The sequence below is a fragment of the Thermothielavioides terrestris genome, chromosome 6 (genome assembly GCF_000226115.1).
Source record: "Thermothielavioides terrestris NRRL 8126 chromosome 6, complete sequence".
Taxonomy (NCBI): Eukaryota; Fungi; Ascomycota; class Sordariomycetes; order Sordariales; family Chaetomiaceae; genus Thermothielavioides; species Thermothielavioides terrestris.
In genome coordinates, this window is record NC_016462.1 from 467,890 (window position 1) to 490,925 (window position 23,036).

Below are 23,036 nucleotides of genomic sequence, written 5' to 3' on the forward strand. Positions count from 1 at the left end.
TCTTTTAAAATTTTATTATCTATATATAAAGTAAACTCTTCTATCTATTCTAAGCTCTTTATCCTTTTCTTACCTTTCTCCTCCTCTCTCCTCCTCTCTTTTCTTCTTTCTTTTTTTTTAAGTTGAAAAAACTAGACTCTACGAAGAATCGAACTCAAGACCTTTACAATACAAGCTTACGAATTTACTATTACACTACGAGACTATGAGACTACGATTTTACAGTTGTACCTTAGTTTGAATAATATAGGGCAGGAGGAATAGGGGGGTCATATAACCTATATGTCTATATACGTAGATTAGATAAGGGTGCTCTACGCCCTATATTGCAGACTTTGCAACGCTAGGCCCAATTAGGCAGGCGGGGTATATACACGTGTTCTACCCTATAGGTACATATTTCTTAGCGTACCGCCGCCCGGATCTTCGATCTACTACTATTATCAATCTACATCTTGTTATTCTACGTATCTATAGCACTTCTCTATATCAAATAGTAGCTACGACTTCAAGATTATTGACTTGATTATTCTTTTCATTATCAATCGACTAGTCTATACAATGGCCTTGCTAATAGCAGTAGCTAGTTGAACCCCCACTTTCTTTACGTAGTAACTTGACGAGGTTGATAGCGTTAAAGGCATCTAATCCTACCTTTAAACGATAGTTCAGTCGAAGAGCCTCGATCGTATAGCGGTTCTACCGATAGCAATTACGATCTTTAGCTATCGATCGATCAGTCTATATAGCAGCAATCGCCAATAGTATCGCCAATAACAGTGGCCAATCAACTATCTAATTCTTCTTGTATAGCGGCAATGGCCAATAGCGATTGGAACACCCTTTTCTCTAGCTTAACGACGAACCTTTTATTAGGCCTTTGTCAACCATCAATACGTTAATAATACACCTATTCGACCTAGCTTCTATAGTCTAAACTAAGGTAATAGTCAAAATGACTAATTATAGCTACAACACTCGTTCTTACGCCTCCTCGCTAGCTAAGCAACTCTCTAAGTATAATACTGCTATTTCCTAAAAGATTAAAGTGTTACGGACTAGGCTGTACCCGGGCTAGGTATATAGGGCTATGCCCAGGATCCGTGGCTACCCTAGGACGGATCCGCGGCGGCCCCGGGACGGACCTGTGGCGGGCCCGCCTCGCGCTCGGAATAACGTCGGTCCGAACCCACTTCGCGAGCCCCTGAAAAACTCTATGCACAGGGGCCGCAGCCTATACTTCTCCTTTTTCCTTCTTTAAGGTAGTTAAATAGAATATCATACACTTATCTATAGACGCTATAAGGCTAGTACGTTATAGTTCAACTACCTTTACGTAGATAGAGCAGCTGTTACTTTTAGGTGTAGACGAGAGTAGTACGCTAGGCGTTTCGACGCTAGTACCGAGCAGGCTAGATACTACTATAAACAACCTAGGCGTCCTATAGGTCCTAGACCTAGATTGGGTCTATAAACACTTCCAACTCTTGTAGGAGATGATTGTACGTTAGAACGTAATTATTAAGGAACTTCGTATAGCCTAGATTGCTATAGCTTAGACTATAAATGCCTCTACGATAGTAAACGCCTAAGCTCCAACGATTGACATTGTAGCTCTAGTAGCTCCTTAGATATAGTAGAAGCGCCTCCCTATAGGATAACCCTTCGACGGTAAAAAGGAGCTCTTTACTACTTAGAGGGCTACGATAGTATATATCCTAGTAGTGGACTAGGACTTTATTAGGGGTCTCTATAACTAGTAGGTATTTATTTAAAGGAACCTTAGTCGAGGGGTTAAGCCAAGGTCGTAGCCTTCTATAAGTTGGAAGGACCTAGCTACAACTATGACTTAGGAACGTTTCTTAAGTATCTTACGATAGTCTATATAGACCTCTATAAGTAAGTTATAGCTTTAACGGAGCTAGATATACTTTGTTAAAGAGACAATGAACTATTCTCCTCCTTTATTGTTCACTTCGAAGCAAAGCTATTAAAGGCTAGAGGACTCAATTAGAATAATAAGGTACAACTTATTAGACTACAACGATACCTCTTTCTAAAGTTGAAGTATATTGTAGTAGGATAAAGGGTTCTATAGAACAACTATACTATAGCTATTATAAAGTACTACGAGATCACTATCGACCTAGAGGCCTTTCGCCTAGAGGAACGACATTAGTAGTCCTAGGGTAAACGACCTAGGCCTAACGTAGATATAGAGAAGGATATAGATAGAGATATATCGATAACTAGGATTAATATAACTTACATTGCCCTAGCTTAGAGGGGAGCTAATAGGGGTCGTAGAGGAAAGTAGTAGTGGAACAAAGGAAAACGAGGCGTAAATATACTATAAACAAAGTAGGTAAACGACAAGGTATATATAATACGCTAATAGGCTAGAGCTTATATCCGTTGTAGGCGCTAGGGCTACTTTATAGCTACCTATCCCTTTGCTTTAGCTAAGAGACTAGCTCCTTAGGTCGATATCAATAAGTTAGAGGCTAAGGAATAGGTGGAGGAGGACTCTCCCTCTAAAGAGGAGGAGGGAAAAGAGTAGCTCCTATACAAAGTCTTGTATAAAGGCTAAAAGGACCTAGCCACTTATAGAACGAGTTTATAGAGATTAGAGAGAGAATGGATAAGCCTCCTTTTTTTATTTCTATTTTTCTAAATTCCTTTGGTTTTATAAACGTATAAATAGATAGTAGGTACTAGAGCTATAGAGCTATTAGCGAGAAAGTATATTAGAGGTTAGAGATTAAGTAGATAAGCTTATCGACTCTCTATACCTTAGATATTATAATTAAAGGGGTATAAATTATAAAGAAAATTATATATATCGCCTACGTTATAATAGACGTCGATAGGTAGATTAGTACTACTATATTCTATATAGTACTAGGGCTAGCCTACAACGTTATATTAGGGCTCTTCTAGATAAACTATTATAGGATCGTACTAGACCTAGCTAATAGGGTCTTTACTATTAATTTATAAAGTAGCCTATAGGTATATAAGTGCTCCTTATAGTAGAAAGAAGCTAATACTACCCTAATTATAGGCGCAGTGTTTATAGGCTTAGCCTACAAAGTATAAAGGAAGAAGTCTAAAGGGGTATAAGATATATTCTTTGTCACTAGTATCTACGAGATAACTACTATACTAGGAGCGGCCGTCTCCTAGCCTAATATCGACCTAGACCCGAAGGTCGCTTTGCTAGAGGAGCTATATAACTTCGCCGACCTCTTCAATAAAGAGAAGGCGAACGACCTCCCCCCTTATTAGGGGGAGGCCGACCATTATATCCGTCTTAAGATAAGCCTAGACGAAAAACCTTCTAAGCTCTTATAGGGACCTTTGTATAATATACCAAAGGACTATCTCTTAGAGATTTAAAAGTAGGTCGTAGACCTATTGAATAAAGGATAGATCTAGGTAAACTCCTTATTAGCAACTACCCTAGTCCTTCTTATAAAGAAGCTAGGAGGAGGATAGAGGTTCTATATAGACTACTAAGCTCTAAACAAAATTACTAAGTAGGATTAGTACCTACTCCCCCTAATTAAAGAGACTCTTCGGTCTTTAGCTAGGGCTAAATAGCTTATAAAGCTAGACGTTAGAGCTACGTTCTATTGTATTCGGATAGCTAAGGGGGACAAGCACCTTATAGCGTTTTATATAAGGTTCGGACTATTTGAGTAGCTAGTCTACCCCTTTAGGCTTATAGATACTTCTATAATATTCTAGAGATATATTAACAACGCCTTTAGTTCAATGTTAGAAGACTATATAACGGTATACCTTGACAACGTCTTAGTATATTTAAACAAGAGCCGAAAGGACTATATAAAGAAGATATATAAAGTTCTTTAAAGACTAAGGGATATAGGCCTCAACCTAGACTTTAAGAAATATATATTTACAGTAAAGGAAGTCAAGTACCTAGGGTATATTGTAGAGGCTAGGGTCTATATCTACCTCGACCCTAAGAAGATTAAGGCTATCTATAAATAGGAGGTACCCTATAAGGTCCAAGGAGTATAGAGCTTCCTAGGATTCGCTAATTTCTATCGCGACTTTATCTTTAACTTCTCTAAGAAGGTAGCCCTATTAATATACCTTACCTATAAGAATATCCCCTTCCGCTAAGGTAAAGAGGAGTAGGACGCCTTTGATATACTTAAGGCTATATTTATATCGGAGCTGATCCTCGCCTAATAGGATCCTAAGAGAGAGACGATCGTAGAAGTGAACTATTCTAATATAATACTTAGTAGATACTTATCTTAGTAGGGAGAGGACAAGGTTCTTTACCTTATAGCCTACTACTCTACGAAACTAAGCCCTACTAAGCGTAACTATACTATCTATAATAAAAAGCTATTAGCTATCATCTTATATTTTAAGGCCTAGTCGATAGAGCTTCGAAATATAGTAGCCCCCTTTACTATCCTAACTGACTATAAGAACCTTAAGTACTTCACCTAGCTATATCCAATTAGTAAATAGTAGACCTAATAGGCAAAGACGCTTTCCCTATTCAACTTTAAGCTAAAATACTAGCTAAGATCCTAGGCTTTATACCCTAATATACTCTCTCAATGTAAATAAGACGAGCCTAAAGATAGTTAGCGTATCGCCTAGCTACTTCCTCCGATTAAAGTATATTAGACTAGCGTATAAAAGAAGGCTAGGTTGCCTATAGAAGAGACACTCTTTAAGGATAAGTAGCTCGTAGCCCTATAGGACGAGGATATTGTTGGAGACAAGTACTACGCTTACTAGCTCTAAGCCATTTACAACGAAGCTTAGAAGTTTCTAAAGGAGGCGAACGTAGTATAAACCTAGATTGTAGACTACTCCTTTAATATATAAAGTACACTCTAGTTCTATAGCCGTCTCTAGCTCCCTATATAGAAGCCCCTAACTACTACAATTATTTAGCGAATCTATAACTTAGCTATATTAGAATACCTAAGGTATAATAAGCTATTTAAAATGCTCTAGAGAGATTACTACTAGGACCTTATATCGTCCAATATAAAGCGGTTTATTAGGAATTATAACTAGTGCCACTAGAGCAAGATCTTTCGGCAACTACGTTAAAGGCTTTTGCAACCTTTATCTATCCCTAATCGCTTTTAGAAGCAGATCTCTATTGACTTTATAACCGACTTCCCTATAAAAGATAAGGGGGCGCCTAGCTACCTTATAGTGATTACCAACTACCTCTCTAAGTATATATAGCTTAAAGCGATATACTCGATAGGAATAGAAGAGTATACCCTTCGGTTCTATAACGTATAGTAGCGCTTCTATAGGTTCCTAACTCAAATTATAACCGACTATAGGTCGGACTAGTTAAGTAGGTTCTAGACTACATTATATAAAGCGATAAGGGTAGAGCAGCTCCTATCGACTTTTTACTATCCCTAGACAGATAGGGGAATAGAGTAGGTCAACTAAGAGGTATAGGCTATCCTCTAGATCTTCGTCTCCTTTATATAGTACGATTAGCTCGAATACCTCTTAGCCTACTAGTTCGTATTTAATAATAGGGACTTGTCTATAACTAGGATAAGCCTGAACTACCTCCTCTATAGGTTCGATATAAGCCCTATACAACTTATTACAATCCTAATAGCGCTTATAGCGACCTCGGAGAGCTATGCTACTAGGTTCCTCCACTATCTAAAGAAGGGAATAGAGTAGACCTAAGTAGCCATTATATATATATAGTAGCGGTAGTAGGCGAATATAAACCGCTCCTATTGCCTAGCTAAGAGGTTCAAAGTAGAGGATAAGGTATAGCTCTCTCTATATAATATAAAGACGAACCGCCCTAGTAAGAAACTCGACTAGCTAAATGCTAAGTATAAGGTGGTTGTAGTACCTACCTCCTTGATGGTAATACTCAATATACTAAGTGGTCTATACCTAACCTTCTATATCGATCTAGTTGAGCGAGCAACCTCCGATCCGCTCCCTTCGTAGAAAGTTATAAATAAGTAGCCGGACCCTATATAGGTTATATCGAAGGAGGGTATTCCTTAGTAGGAGTATAGGGTAGAGGCGATCCTTAAAGCTTAGAACACTAAAGGGAAGGGAAACAACTACGATATATATATTAAGTAGATAGGTTACGACAAACCAACGTAGGAGCCCCTAGAGAACTTCTTAGATACTACTACGCTTAACAAATTCGAATAGGAATAGGGAGATATATAATACAACGATAGGCTAGCGTCGAACTGAAGGAGAAAGGGAAAACGCAATATTTGTATATAGACTACTTTATAAAAAACGACAATAATAAAACGAATATAGCTCAGTAGCACTACTAGGTATATAGTTACCCCAATACATCTAGCTATAGCCTTATTACAAAAGAACGATAAGAAAAATATAAGTGTAGGAAGGCCTCGACACGTTAACTAGGTCTCCTTCCTTAGATATAAGTAGTCCTTTAGCCTTACCCTAGCGTCAATCCTATAGTACTATAGAATACCTAGGCGTAAGCTAAGGGGAAGTGGGGTCGATAGCCAATGTATTATCTACTCTAAGATCTCCGAGGTAGGGCGAAGGTGGATATCAAAGTTACTATAACTGCTCTAGTTGGTAGGTTGGTTCGATAATAGGTCGAGGTATAGAATAAAGTGGGAGTAGGGCTACGATAGGGGATAGAGCCGTCTCTAGCCCTACTCTATAGCCTCTTCGTCTCTAGACAACACTATATTGCTAGTAGGTAGGTGCTCGATACCTTTGTTAAACGACGAGAGTACTTCTATAATCAACTATCTATTAGACCTGCTAGGGGTCTAGGATAGGGGATTAATATACTCCTAAAGGACGTAGGCAAGGTTCTCAAAGGGAGAGGATAGATAGCGTTAGGGACGTAGGACAAAGGGAACTAGGGTAATGTCGTACCTAATAGGAGTTGTGCTATAGCCGCTTTACGAAGAGGGGCTAGACTATAGCGAGTTTAAAATATAGTCGACAAGATAGTTATTAATATTAACGACTATCGTAATAGCGTCGACTAGATAGCGTATATTATATTGATAGGCTTCTTTGTTACTTATTAAGCGATAAGTCAAGTAGGTAGCTAGCTAGGTAGAGCGGTCTAAGGAGGAGGTAGGCGAATTATAAGGCACTAAAGCCCTATAGCGGCTTGGTGTAACGGAGGAGGCGACTAGGGTCTAGGGGACAATATAAGTCGAGGTTCACTCGATAGTAGATAGAGAGAGCAGTGCTAGCTAAGTAGGGATATAATATATCTATACATTGTTAAAAATAGTCTAGAAAGACTATATTAGCTTTTAGAATTCGTACTTGAGGACTATACAACGAGTAGGCTATAAGCTTGTCTTCTTCTAGGCTAAGGTCTCGATAGCCTAGCCTATATTGTACGCCTTAAAGATTTTCTTTAGACTAGACCGAAGGTAGGGGTTTATTACCTATAATACAAAGTCCTATTTATATATAGTATAGGCCCTTTGATATTCCTTATAGGATTTACTACAACTAAGGGTATATTCGACCTTAGTGTTGTTAAGAAGGTAAGCGATATATTATATATAGAACTCTCCTTTGTTAGGGAGTAGTTCGTTTTCTTTGTCGTCGGAGTCTCCTTCGACAACGAACTTACTAATCGATAGCTTATCGTTCTTCTAGCAATTGTTTCGGTTCTATAACGTCGTAGTTAGCAAGCGATTTAGGTCTATAGCAAAGTCGTCCTAGAAGTATTTATATTATAATCTTTGTTATTATCGCTACTAGGACGGTGGCCTATACTACTACCTCTAAGAGCAGTAGTGGCGACTAACATTTTAGTGTTCCTATATATAAACGTAGTAGACGAGTTTTAGAACTATATTGCTATCGAAGGGGGGGACGAAGAGACTTTTATAGGAGCTAAGGTAGTAACGAGCAATGCGCTCGAAGGTGTAGGTAGATGCGAGGTAGGAGCGTGAAAGAAAAGAAACGTGTATAAGGTAGAATAGGGAGAACAATATTACTGTATAAGAAGGGGGAAGAACGGATCATAGAGGAGGAAGGGGAGACGTATATTGGATATAGGAGGAAAATATAAGAAAGTCAAGTTATATAGGAGGAGGGGTTTAAATGATAGTGGGCGGGGTTAGATCGTATATAATCAGTAGGTACGTTCGATACGACGTAGTTACAATGTATAAATGTATAAAGCGAGGAAGGGCTAATTAGCGGCTTGCTAGGCGATATAAATAAACAACTCGAGCCTAGGCAATAGGATAGCTATAAACGGCAAGGCCTCAATAGGCAACTACGCTAGACTACCCCAATAGCGAGGCAGGCGCTATACAACTGGACAGTAGGTGCCAGCGTTTATTACGACTAGCGCTACACTAGACCCAAACTACGCTCGATACAACGTTATATATACTCTAATTCAGCTACCTAATGGGGTAGGGGAGGTATGTTATAGACTGGGCTATACCTAGGCTAGGTATATAGGGCTACGCCTAGGATCCGCGGCTACCTTGGGACAGATCTACGGTGGCCCTGGGACGGACCTGTGGCGAGCTCGTCTTACGCCTAGAATAACGTTGGTCCGAACCTACTTCGCGAGCCCCTGAAAAACTCTGTGCGTAGGGACCGTAGCCTATACTTCTCCTTTTTCCTTCTTTAAGGTAGTTGAATAGAACATTGTACGCTTATTTGCAGACGCTATAAGGCTAGTACGTTATATAAAGAGACGATACGCTCTTTGTACAAAGGCTTTATTCCTCTAGCTCTAGAGCTACCTACTCCCTAAGAGTATACTTATTACAATATCGACATTAGCTAAGACGATTCTAACGATATACAACTAGGCGATAAGCTATCTTTCGAAGATGCCTAGAGCAATCCTAAGAAAGTAGAAGATATTCCGAACCTCCTAGAGTATATTAAGGTTAGTACTAATTAGCCTTTTGTTAAGTAGCTTAGCTAGACCATTGACGAATACGCCACTTTACTCAAGGATACTATTACTATAGTCAATCAACTTTAGGCTAATATCGTTGAAATTCGACTTATACTTAATAAGTTAATAAGCTTTTACAACTACTTTAAAAACCTACTAAAGGTTATAAGTCAACTCTAGATAGCCGCCGCTTAGACTAGTGAAATCGTTTAATAGATTTAGCACTAGAATAAGCTCTTCTCTTAGTATATATGTAATATAGACGATTAGCTAAATAAGATTAATAATGCTATTGCCTAGCTAACTGTTAAAAACTAATTGGCTAATCCTATACTAGCTAAGGAGCCTCTATTAGCTACTCCTATATCGACTATAGAGCTATAGCTATATATCCCTTCGATTTAAAGCTACCGCTTAGTAGCAATGGTAGCCTCTCTAATAAAGAGCCTCTATATACCTCCCCTAGTCTAACCTACTTAACTGTAACGTACTAGCCTTATAGCGTCTACAGATAAGCATACGATGTTCTATTCAACTACCTTAAGGAGAGAAAAGGAGAAGTACAGGCTACGGTTCTCGCGTATAGAGTTTTCAGGGGCTCGCGTATAGGGGGCTCGGGCCAATGTTATTCTAGGCGCGAGGCAGGTCCGCCTTAGGCCTATGGCGGGCCCGTTATAGGACCGCTATAGATCTTGGGCGTAGCCCTATATACCTAGCCTAGGTATAGCCTAGTCTGTAATATACCCCCCCCTTCCTAGATAGGGAGCTGGTTTAGGGTATACGTAGCGTAGTGCTAGGCGTGGATCCGGCGTAGCGTAGGGTCGATTATAGCGAACACCGATATCTAACCCGATATTTAGGTAGCTTAGTGCTATTGCCTATAATCCTACTACCTAGCTATAGGTTATTTATTTACCTTGCTCTTATAGGACGTTGATTAGCCCTTTCCTTGCTCTATACTCTTCTCCATAGTAGCTATATTACGTAAGGCGTATCTATTGATTAAGTACGATAGACCCTTTACCCATTGCTAATAAAACCCCTCCCCTTATATAAACTTGCTCTTTACGTTCTCTTCTCGTTTTTAGTATATACCCTCTCTTTACTCCTATAACTTCGTCTTCCTCCTATTTATATATCGACATTTCTCTCTTTATCCCGCTTTATATATATTCTTTATTTATTACGCTTCTATCTTATATATATCTTCTACCTTTTACGTTTTTTCTTACCTTTTACTCGCTTCGTTGAGCGTTTACCTTATATATTATTAGCCTCTTCTTATATAAGCTATATAGTCGTCTAGCGTCTATACTCCTATTGTATTAGCCCTATCATCGTTATTATATATTTGACTACTTTACCAACTATATTTACTATATTTCTATTTTATACCCGATTTGTCCTATAATCCTTCCTCTTTGTACTTGCTTAGTCCCCTAGCCGCCTCCTCTATATATATAGCTCGTATATATTCTATCTACTTGCTTCGCCCTTTATAGTAGTTTCCTATTTCCTTTACGATTCTAATACGTTCCTAAGACTTATCTATTATAATATCGGTAATAGTTGTTTCTTTTAGAAATAGTAGCGAGGGACATTGTCCTAGAGAGGATAATAACTAAGATTATAATGTATATTACCCTATATCGAGCCTATTTTAGCCCTAGACTAGAAGCTAATAGTGTCCTAGATAGAACTATAATAACCGTAGTAACTCCTCTCGTTGTACTATTAGTAGCTATATTGTAGAGGGAGATTCTAACGATAAGGATAACGCCCTTCTAGAGGAGGAGGGAGATATCTACCTTAATTATATTGAGTAGTTTCTTTATAGTAACTTAGTAGATTACATTCGAAGCTAGGGAGAAAGCTGCTTAGAATATACTAAAGCCTATACTAAGTGCTATTAGGATCTAATACTCTAGACGACGAACGCCTCTCTATACGCTAGTCTAAAACGCTTAGTTAAGTTTTATATCGATAACCAAGCCGTCGCTAAGCTTATTTAGAAGAAGACTAAGACTAAGCTAGCCTATTGTACTATTTTAATACTATAATTTAGTATTTTCGTATATAGCTTCTATAATATAATTGATATAGCTTTATAGCATTGGTCTCTAGTATACTCTACCTTTATACCTAATACACTTCTAGCCCCCCCTTCATCTCCTTCGACCCTAGGCTAGCGAGGAGCCCTAGTTCCGTACTAAGCTCCTTAGGACAACCTTACTATATAGTATTATAGCTACCTAGTTAAGTATATAGCGCAATATCTCGATTCCTTTTAACAAGAGAATCGGTATATTGCGGAGGCTGTTTATACTATAGCGTAGTCTTAGGCAATCGTCTTAGAGACGAATTTACGCCTTGTAGACTATATTATTACGTTTACTGCCCCCTTGCCTATCTATACCCCTTAGGGGTCTCGCCCCTGCCACTCTCCCTATACACGTTCCCCCGCCTATAACCTATACTATAGTCGACGCCCTTCCTCCCTAGTAGAGGATATACTATATACTTGTCAAGTACGTATATAGCCCTCGCCTCGGACCCTTTACGTCGTTGCTCTACCCCCTTATACACTTGCTTCGCCTATATACCTGTTCAAAGATAAGGAAGAGATTGCTAATATAGGTCCTATTATAGACCCTAAATAAGTGACGCTACTAGTATATCCTATTGTTTTTTCGTATATAGTTCTGTTTTATCTAGGTTTAGGAGGATAACTAGACTTAGACGTATTATAGGTTTCCTATACCTATATAGTTGTATTTGTCTAAGTAGCTAGTCTTTGTAGGGTAGTCTATATATAAATATAACGTTTCCCTTTCCTCCTTTAGTTCGATACTAGCCTATTATTATATTACGTATCTCCCTACTTCTATTTAAACTTGTTGAATATAGTAGTCTCTAGGAAGTTCTCTAAAAGCTTCTACATTAGTTTGTTATAACCTATCTACTTAATATATACATCGCAGTTATTCCTTCTCCCTCTTATATTCTAAGCTTTGAGGATCGCCTCTACCCTATATTCCTATTAGGGAATACCCTCCTCCGATATAACCTATATAGGGTCTAGTCTCTTATCTATAACTTTCTATAAAAGGAGTAGGTCGGAAGCCGCTTATTCAACTAAGTTAATATAGAAAGTTGGGTATAGACTATTTAATACGTCGAGCGTCACTGTTAGTAGGATCGGCACTATAACCATCTTATACTTAGTATTTAGCTAGTTAAGCTTCTTACTAAGGCGGTTTGTCTTTATATTATATAGAAAGAGCTATACCTCGTCCTCTACCTAGAACCTCTTAGCTAGGCAGTAGGAGCGGTTTATATTCATCTACTACCGTTACTATATATATATAATAGCTACTTAGGTCTACTCTATCCCCTCCTTTAGGTAACGGAGGAACTTAGCGGTATAACCTTCTAAGGATACTATAGACGTTATTAAGATTGTAATAAGCTATATAAGGCTTATATCGAACTTATAGAAAAGGTAGTTCGGGCTTACTCTAATTATAGATAAGTCCCTATTATTGAATATAAACTGGTAGGCTAGGAGATATTTAGGCTAGTCGTACTATATAAAGGAGACGAAGATCTAGAGGATTGCCTATACCTCTTAGTTAACCTACTCTATCCCTCTATCTATCTAAGGATAGTAAAAAGTCGATAGGAGTTGCTCTACCCCTATCGCCTTATACAATGTAGTCTAGAACCTATTTAGCTAGTCCAACCTATAGTCAGTTATAATTTAGGTTGGGAACCTATAGAAACGCTACTATATGTTATAGAATTAAAGGGTATACTCTTCCACTCCTATCGAATATATTACCTCGAGCTATATATACTTAGAAAGATGGTTGGTGATCACTATAAAGTAGCTAGATACTCCCTCGTCTCTTATAGAGAGGTTAGTTATAAAGTCAATAGAGATCTGTTTCTAAAAGCGATTAGGGATAGGCAAGGGCTATAGAAGCCTTTAATATAGCTATTGGAAAATCTTACTTTAACAGCACTAATTGCAGTTCCTAATAAACTACTTTATATTAGACGATATAAAGTCCTAGTAATAATCTCTCTAAAGCATTTTGAATAGCCTATTGTACTCTAGGTGTCCTAATATAGTCGAGTTATAAATCCGTTAGATGATCGTAGTAGTTAGAGGCTCCTATATAGAGAGCTAGAGATAGCTATAGAACTAGAGCGTGCCTTATATATTAAGAGAATAGTCTACGATCTAGGTCTATACTATATTCGCCTTCTTAAGAAACTTCTAAGCTCCGTTGTAGATAGCTTAGAGCTAATGAGTATAGTGCTTATCTTTAGCAATATCCTTGTTCTATAGGGCAACGAGCTACCTATCTTCGAAGAGCGTTTCTCCTATAGGTAGCCTAGCCTTCTCCTATATACTAGTCTAGTATACTTTGATCAAGGGAAGTAGCTAGGCGATACGCTAGTTGTCTTTAAGCTTGTTCTACTTACGCTAGGAGAGCGTATTAAAGTACAAGGCCTAGGATCCTAGCTAGTACTTTAGTTCGAAGTTGAACAAGGAGAGTGTCTCCGCCTATCTAGCCTATCGTTTGCTAATCGGATATAGCTAAGTGAAGTACTTAAGATTCTTATAGTCGATTAGGATAGTAAAGGGGGCTACTATACTTCGAAGCTTCGTCGACTAGGCCTTAAGGTATAAGATAATAGCTAATAGCTCTTTATCGTAGATAGTATAGTTATATTTAGTAGAGCTTAGTTTTATAGAGTAGTAGGCTATAGGGTAAAGGACCCTGTCCTCCCTTCGCTAAGATAAATATCTACTAAGTACTATATTAGAATAGTCTACTTCTATAATCGTCTCCCTCTTAGGATCCTACTAGGCGAGGATCGGCTCTAATATAAATATAGCCTTAAGTATATCGAAGGCCTTCTATTCCTCCTTGCCCTAGTGGAATAGGACATTTTTATAGGTAAGATATATCAATGAGGCCGCCTTCTTAAAGAAGTTAGAGATAAAGTCGTAATAGAAGTTAGTGAACCTAAGGAAGCTCTATACTCCTTAGACTCTATAGGGTACCTCCTACTTACGAATAGCCTTAATCTTCTTAGGGTCGAGGCGGATATAGACTCCTACCTCTATAATATACCCTAAGTACTTAACTTCCTTTATTGCGAATATACACTTCTTAAGGTCTAAGTTGAGGCCTATATTCCTTAGCCTCTAGAGGACCTTATATACCTTCCTTATATAGTCTTTCTAGCTTCTACTCAAGTATACTAAGACATTATTAAAGTACACTATTATATAGTCCCTTAGCGTTAAGCTAAAGGCGTTGTTGATATATCTCTAAAACGTTATAGAAATACCTATAAGCCTAAAGGGGTAGACTAGCTATTTAAATAGCTTAAACCTTATATAAAACGCTATAAGGTGCTTATCCTCCTTAGCTATCTAGATACGATAGAAGGTAGCTTTAACGTCTAGCTTTATAAGCTATTTAGCCCTAGCTAGGGACTAAAGAGTCTCCTTAATCAAGGGGAGTAGATACTAATCCTACTTAGTGATCTTGTTTAGAGCCTAGTAATCTATATAGAACCTTTATCCCCCTCCTAGCTTCTTTATAAGGAGGACTAAGGTAGCTACTAATAAAGAGTTTACTTAGATCTATCCTTTGTCTATTAGGTCTACGACCTACTTCCAAATCTCTAGGAGGTAGTCCCTTAGTATATTGTACAAAGGTCCCTATAAGAGCTTAGGAGGTTTTTCGTCTAGGTCTATCTTAAGACGGATATAATAGTTGGCCTCCCTTTAATAGAGGGGCAGACTATTCGCCTTTTCTTTGTCGAAGAGGTCGGCGAAGTCTTGTAGCTCCTCTAGCAAAGCGATCTTTGGGTCTAGGTCGGCGTTGGGCTAGGAGATGGCCGCCCCTAGTATAGTAGTTATCTTATGGATACTAGTAATAAGGAACGTATCTTAGGCTCCTTTAGACTTTTTCTTTTATACCCTATAGGCTAAGCCTATAAACATCACGCCTATAATTAGAGTAGTATTAGTTTCTTTCTACTACGAAGAGCATTTATATACCTATAGGCCACTTTGCGAATTGATAATAAGAACTCTATTAGCCAAGTCTAGTACGATCCTACAATAGTTTATCTAAGGGAGCTCTAGAATAACGTTATAGGCTAGTCCTAGGACTATATAGAATATAGTAGTACTAATCTACCTATCGATGTCCATTATAACCTAGGCGATATATATAATTTTCTTTGTAATTTATACCCCTTTGACTATAATGCTTAGGGTATAGAGAGTCGATAAGCTTATTTACTCAATCCCTAACCGCTAATATACTCTTTTGCTAATAGCTTTATAGCTCTAGTACCTACTATCCACTTATATATTTATAAAACTAGAAGAGTTTAAAAAAACGAAGATTAAAAAAAGTAACTTATCTATTCTCTCTTTAATCTTTATAAACTTGTTCTATAAATGGCTAGGTCCTTTTAGCCCCTATATAAGACTTTATATAGGGGCTACTCTTTTCCCTCCTCCTCTTTAGAGAAGGAGTCCTCCTCTATCTATTTCTCGGCCTCTAGTTTATTGATATCGACCTAAGGAGCTAGCCTCTTAGCCAAGGCGAAGGAATAGGTAGCTACAAAGTGACCTTAGCGTCTATAATAGATATAAGCTCTAGCCTATTGACGCGCTATATATACTTCGTCGCTTACCTACTTCGCTTATAGTACGTTTATACCTCGCTTTCCTCTATTCTACTACTACTTTCCTCTATAGCCCCTATTAGCTCCCCCCTAGGTAGGGGCAATATAGGCTATATTAATCTCGGTTATCGGTATATCTCTGTCTATATCCTTCTCTATATCTATATTAGGCCCTAGTCGCTTACCCTAGGACCGCTAATGTCGTTCCTCTAGGTAAAGGACCTCTAAGTCGATAGCGATCTTATAGTACTTTACAATGGCTATAGCGTAGTCGTTCTATAGAACCCCCTGTCCTACTATAATATATTTCAACTTTAGGGAGAGGTATCGTTATAGTCTAATAAATTGTACTTTATCGCTCTAATTAAGTCCTTTAGCCTTTAATAGCTTCGCCTTAAAGTGAATAAAGAAGGAGGAGAATAGTTCGTTATCTTCCTAGCGGAGTATATCTAGCTTTATTAAGGCTATAACCTACTTATAGGGGTCTATATAAATAGTTGTAAAGTACTTGAGGAACGCTCCTAGGTCATAATTATAGTAGGGCCCTCCCAACTTATAGAAGGCTATAACCTTAGCCTAAACTCCCTAGCTAAAGTTCCTTTAAATAAACATCTACTAGTCGTAGAGGCCTCTAATAAAGTTCTAGTCCACTACTAGGACGTATACCATTGTAGCCCTCTAGATAGTAAAGAGTTCCTTTTTACTATCGAAGGGTTGTCCTATAGGGAGGTGCTTCCACTATATCCTAGGAGCTACTAGAGCTATAGCGTTAATTGTCAAAGCTAAAGTATAGGCTACTACAAAGGCATTTATAGTCTAAGCTATAGCGATCTAGGCTATATAGAGTTCCTTAATAGTTGCGTTCTACTATACGATCGTTTCCTATAAGACTTAGAAGTGTTTGTAGACCTAGTCTAGGTCTAGAACCTATAGGACGCCTAGGTTGTTTATAGTAGCGTCTAGTCCGCTCGGTACTAGCGTCGAAACGCTCAGTATACTGCTCTCGTCTACGCCTAGAAGCAACAACTGCTCTATTTGCTAGAAGGTAGTTGAACTGTAATGTACTAGCCTTATAGTGTCTATAGATAAGTGTACGATGTTCTATTCAACTACCTTAAGGAGAGAAAAGGAGAAGTATAGGCTACGGTTCTCGCGCGTAGAGTTTTTAGGGGCTCGCGTATAGAGGGCTCGGGCCGATGTTATTCTAGGCGCGAGGCGGGTCCGCCTCGAGCCCGTGGCGAGCCCGTCATAGGACCGCTATAGATCCTAGGCGTAGCCCTATATACCTAGCCCGGGTATAGCCTGGTCCGTAACATCAACCTTATATATAAACCACCTTTCCTATCCCTCTAAAGGGCGTCAATATCGGTATAGCTTACAACCTAGCTATAGGCACACCTCTAGTATGTTAAGCCTATATTATATACCTTAATAACTTGTACTTAGATGGCCACCGCTAGACTATATTGCTAAATAGTGACCCTCACCAAGCTAAGTCGCTATAGGACGGCCTACACTAAGCTACGTCGCTTTAAGGTGGCCTATACTAGGCTAAGTCGTGTCTTAGCGGCTACTACTAGGCTACGTCGCCTCTTAGGCGGCCCCCCAACGCCAGTAGCCAAGATCTAAACGATCTAAACGACCTAGATAACAACAATAGTAGACGCCACCTAGGCAACTATCTAAACAACCGCCTACCTTTCCTACCTTCTCTAAACTATAGTTATTAAGAGCATTTCTATAATACTACTAGTATTAGAGATAGCTAATCTATCTCTACCTTTAAAATCAAGCGCGATAACATTGGCACTTTTAATCCTAGTTATAAAGACTCTAATAATATAGGTATTGTTATAGATAGTAAAAACGTGATTTTTACTAATATCTACTACTTTATCTAGCGTTTATCTACCTTTCTAGAGGACTCTAACACTAGCTACAATATAGCCTAGCAGATCTTACACCTTCTACCTATAGTTCTTGCTAGCTAAGCCCTACTTTAGTAGAATAGCGAAGTCACTGTTTAGAAGTGCTTATAGTAGCGCTAAGCTAGCCTAAATATTATTATTATTATTATTAATCTTATACCGAAGAGGCACTTTAGTGCTTCGCCACTAAGGGCAAGCGGTCCCTCCACCTTTATATATACTACTTACGCGCAACGCCTATACTACGTTCCCGCTATATAGGGCGGGCCTCCCTAATTCCTTCTCTCCAACTCGCTAGAACTTACCTTTCTAGCCTAGTAGCGACGGAGATATAGTATAGCGGCCTACATAGCCCGTTGCACACCACTTACGTATACAATGCGCTCTTAGCGTAGATATCGCGGCTACTAGGCGTACTATATACTTATAAGAAACAGCTAGAGGTCGACCTTCCTACGCCTCTTCCTCCTCTTCTTACGCCTCTCGCCTATACCTAAGTTCTTGTAGCTAGCTACTAGAGGCTCCTCTACTGTACTGTCCTAGCTACTATGCTCCTACTATATACCTATAGCGCTTTCTACTGCTCCCTTATATCTTGCCTCGCCCTTAACGTTTAGTTTAAATGTTAGCTAGTACTCTTATAGGCGCCTAGTATATATTAGCTATCCTATAATCCTTTAAGCGCCTCTCCTACTCCTAAGTAGCGTAAGCAACGTATATTAGTCTTAGACGTAGGGTCTCCCTATAGTAACCGCAAAGTCCTTATAGTATATCGTAAAGTAGGCGACGGTCTTAGATACTTCGCTATAGCGGTAGAGCGGTATAGGTATATCCGGCACTCCCTTCTAGAATAGGAACTGCCTAAGGCCAATAGCCCTAGTGTATACCTATATAAAGAGGGAGCTCTATACCTTGCTAAGGTCCTTATACACCTATAGCACCTAAGTAGAAGGCTCTAAATTATATAGGTCTACCACTTCCCTATAGTACGCCCTCTCTAGCCTCCTAGCGTCTATATAGTGTATCTACATCTCTTTATATATCTTCTACTCCTCTACTATAGCTATATCTACATTAGTATATAGCTATAGCTCCTAGGGCCTCTAATCATCGTCTTCGTCACTCTTGTCCTACGCCTTTACTACTACCGCTAGGCGATATATAAGGAGCTAGTCCTTAGCCTATAGTTGCCTTTGCTCTATAGGAGACTCCCCCCTAGCTAGTCCTGCTACTAAGATGTAGTGTATATAGCGCTACTTCTTTAACCTTAATACTACCTTTATATAGATATTGCGTAGAAGCTATATAAACCTAGTTTTCTAGAGCCTCTATTCGGTATATACCGCTTAACGGTTAAAGTATAGATCGATAGGGGGTACCTAGGTCTTACTTTCTAGGTTATAGACTAGTATAGCCTTATATATACTAGCAACTACCTAGAGGTAGCCCAACTATATTGCGCTAAAGCTATATACAATCCTATAGGGAGTCCCTCTAATTAGCGTTGAAGTATACTACGCCGCTACTCTATATAAAAGGACGCTCCTAATGACTTTTATATAGATTTCCTAAGCTTATACGATATATACCTTATATATCTTTGCTATAAGTCTTATAAGGGTAAACTTCTATATAGCTATCTTAGCCTTAACTACCTTCTTATACACTTAAAACAAAAGCTTATAGTCTAGCTATACACCTAGGAACCTTGCTAACTCTATAGGTATAAGTCTTAGCTAACCTTCACTAAAGATATTAACGACCTCTATATATAGCTATTACACCTTTGTAAAGTAGATAAGCTCGCTCTTTACTAGTTTAAACTATATCTCTTATTCTATAGCCTATTTCTCATACTTAGTAAACTCTCTCTCTAACGTATAGTAGTACACTAGTATATCCTATCTAAATATAAGAAGGTTAGTATTATCTATATACTCGACTATTAAGAGCCTAGTATACACCTCGAGAGCGTAGAACAGAGGGGTAATAAAGAGGATAAATAGCATTAGCAATAGTAGCGAGCCCTATAGTATACCTTGCTATAGAGTCGTAGGCTTAGCTATAATCCTATCGAACTATAGGCGTACTATACAATCCTTAAAGTAGCTCTTTTGAAGTATAATTAGCTTCCTCTCGAAGCCTAGCTCCTAAAGTATATATAGTAGCTAGATCTAGTCGACCTAGTCGAAGGCGCCTTTCAAGTTTAATTGCAATAATAAAGCGTAGACGCTACACGCCTATACCGTCTTTACTATATTAGTTACTACCTAGATTGCTACCTCTATAGACCTATACTACTAGAAGCCTATCTATATCTCTAGGAGCAGCTTATACGCCTTAGCTATATATATTACTTAGTCTACGATAGCTACCTCGATAATCTTGCCTACTACGCTAAGCAGTGATATTAGGCGGTACGCCCCTACCTCCGTTAGCTATTCTAGAGACTTCACTAGCTTCCTAAGGACAACTACTTATATAGTATAGAATCTATATAGGAAGTGCTTTAGCTTAAAATAGACGTATATAATTATTATAAGCACCTCTAATAGCTTGCCCTCCTTATTATAGGCCTTAAGGAACTTGTTAGTAAAGAGGGTTTTGCTAAGTACCTTGTTTAATCCTATATAGCTTATAATCTCTATAATTTTAGTATTATAGACCTCCTAGTTAATAGGCGTAGTGTTATAGAAAGACTCCTTAGGCTAATCTTAGTTAAATATACTATTGTACTACGCCTATAGGGCAGGGAAGAAGCGCTCTACTAGCGCCTCTATCTTCTAGGCGTACGTTATAGCGCTCTAGGGCTTGTTAGGTCTTAGCTAGAGCGCTAGTAGCGCTAGCGGCTTAGGGCGTTGGTAGCTACGAAGCTATACCTACCTCTCGATATCCTATATTAGCTTCTACTCCCTCAACGCTTTAGCGAGTAAGTAGTACTAATATAGTGTCTACGACCGATGGACGTAGTACTTAAAACGCTATATTGCCTTATAGTAATACGCTTAGGAGCTTGCTATATAGCTTGACCACTAAGTATATTTAGCCCTCTTTACTTTTTATATTGCTTTATCGACTTCGAGGTTCTACTATAGCGTATAGGACCCTTAGTTAAGCTTATAGTATAGTACTACTATATTCGTAATACTAATTAGCTTATATATTAGGGTGTCTATTGTATCTTTAAGCTACTCTATTATATTAACCTCTCTTAGTAGGGTAAGGAACTGCGCTTTAGCTTTATACCTCTTATAGTTAAGTAGCGCCTAGCTATAGCCTACTAGTATAGTAGCTCTACCGCTACTCCTTTTTAGTGGTACTTTAGCTACCTAGGGTATATAGTCTAAGCCTACTAAGTTGAGTAGCCCTAGCTACTAAGCACTACTGCCCTATATTGCCTAGATATAGTCGATTATACTATCTCTATTGCCCTACTAAACCTAGGTAGGTATATTATAAAATGTATAGAGCTCGAGCTTCTATTCTACTATAATCTAGAGTAGTGTACTCACTAATTAAGAGGTTCTATTGTACTTGTTCTATATTAGGTAGTAGGCATTAAAGTTACTTATAAGTATATTACACCCTTTTAGCTTCTGCTCTACTAGGGCGTAAAGCGGCGATCGCTATTCTAGCTCCTAGTTAGGCAAGTAGATAGACTATACTATAAGGGGATCCGACCTCTCCTTCTTAAACGTCACCGCCGCCTAATCTTCCCTAGCTTTAGTAGACTATAACGTGTAGTCAAGGCGCTTACTTATATATAGCGCTACCTTGCTAGCACTATATACTATCTTATATCGCCTACCTTATCTATAGGGCAAGGTAGGCAAGGTTATAGTTAAATAGATCGGTAGCTCCTAAATCGCTACTAGGTCGAACTCTTCTCTCCCCTTTAGCGCCTAGTTGAGGTAGTGTCTACTACTATTAGTGTTCTAGTAGAGTACCTTTAACGTTATAGCTATATACTTAGCGTAGAGTAGGGGCCCTCGGTTATAATTATATTAAGCTATAAAGCTAGCTCTATACTTATATTACGTAGGGGCGCTATATAAGTAGCGCTCCTATTCTATACCCTAGATCTTTAGAACGTTTATAAAAGTACTTTAAATTGGAATAGGTCTATACCGTTAAAGCGCTCTACCCTCTAGATATTAGTAGGCTAGCCTACTTTAGTAGAGCGCTTCCTTAGGCGCTACTCCTTTAATTCGTCTTCTTAGCTTCTATACTATATATTCGCCTCTATTATTGTCGTTGCCTAAGGTTAGGGCATATAAAACGTAAGTAGGTAGTCGAGGAATTGCTCCTTTATATACTTATACTACTCCTATATAACCTTATAGCTTATATTAAAGGCTATATAGGCACTTCTATAGTTAATGTACTTTAGCTAGTGCCTAGCTAGGTTAGTCTTTACTAGGTACTATACTTCTTACTCTTTTATAGTACTACTATCGCTATACGCTATATAGACGTAAACTAGATAGCGCGCCTCCTCCTTTTTATAGAATATTGCCTTATACCCCTATTTCCTATATTTAAAGTATAGGATTGTATATATAGCGCCTTCGAAGCATTTATAAAGGTAGACTATATAGTCGAGCAGAATACTCTAATCAATAAGCCTTATAGCTTCCTTAACTATATAGAGCTTAATTAGTATATATATTGTCTATAGCCTTTAATCGCTCTCGGTACTGCCCTATAGCGTATATAGCCTTATATATATGACCTAGACCTTATTCTCTCTTGCTAGGTCTACTACTAAGTGGCTAAAGTCGTCTCTATACCTCGTTAAGACGGCTAGCTATATACTCTTCGCTAGTATCGTAAAGGTATAGCACTTAAGTACTACGGTCGCCCTAAATATAGTAGTGACCTACGCCTTATTATCCTTATTAGCGAACTATACCTAGCGATCCTCCTCGAATATAACTACTACGTTCCTACTCTTTAGTAGCTTCTATACTACAATAGTACCGCTTCTACCGCCCCCTATAGTTGCTCCCATTGTAGCTATAGCTACGTTTACCGCCTAGACTATGTCCTCTACGCTCCTATTGACAATATCTATAGGTATCTACCTAAAGTCGATTATAAGCTTGTAAAACAGCTTCTTTAATATATATTATATATAGCTCTTAAGTAGCTAGAACACTATCGTCGTAGCTATACCCTATCCTACTACCTAGGCCTAGGTCCTCGCCTATATACCCCTAGCGCCTACCTATAGCCCAACCTTGTTCTTAATCTATATAACCTCCTCTTTTATATAGTCGACGCTTTTATATAGCTTATATATATTGTAAAGGTAGTTTAGCTCGTCTTAGAATACCTTATAGTAGTATATACGTATAGTAGCCTATATGTATAGCTATATCTCTAGTAACACTAAGGTATAGAATTTGTTAGAGAGACAGATTGTTATTGTGCCGGAG

General features: G+C 38.5%; 1 protein-coding gene across 1 annotated transcript; it reads right to left on the reverse strand.

Moving 5' to 3' along the window:
• Positions 1–14,027: 14,027 nt before the first annotated feature.
• On the reverse strand, positions 14,028–14,264 carry THITE_2060367 (uncharacterized protein; the record flags this gene model as incomplete). The annotated part of the gene is made up of 2 exons (XM_003657383.1): positions 14,028–14,152; positions 14,216–14,264. Coding segments are annotated over 2 exons (174 nt in total), but the record flags the coding sequence as incomplete, so codon positions are not given.
• Positions 14,265–23,036: the final 8,772 nt, after the last annotated feature.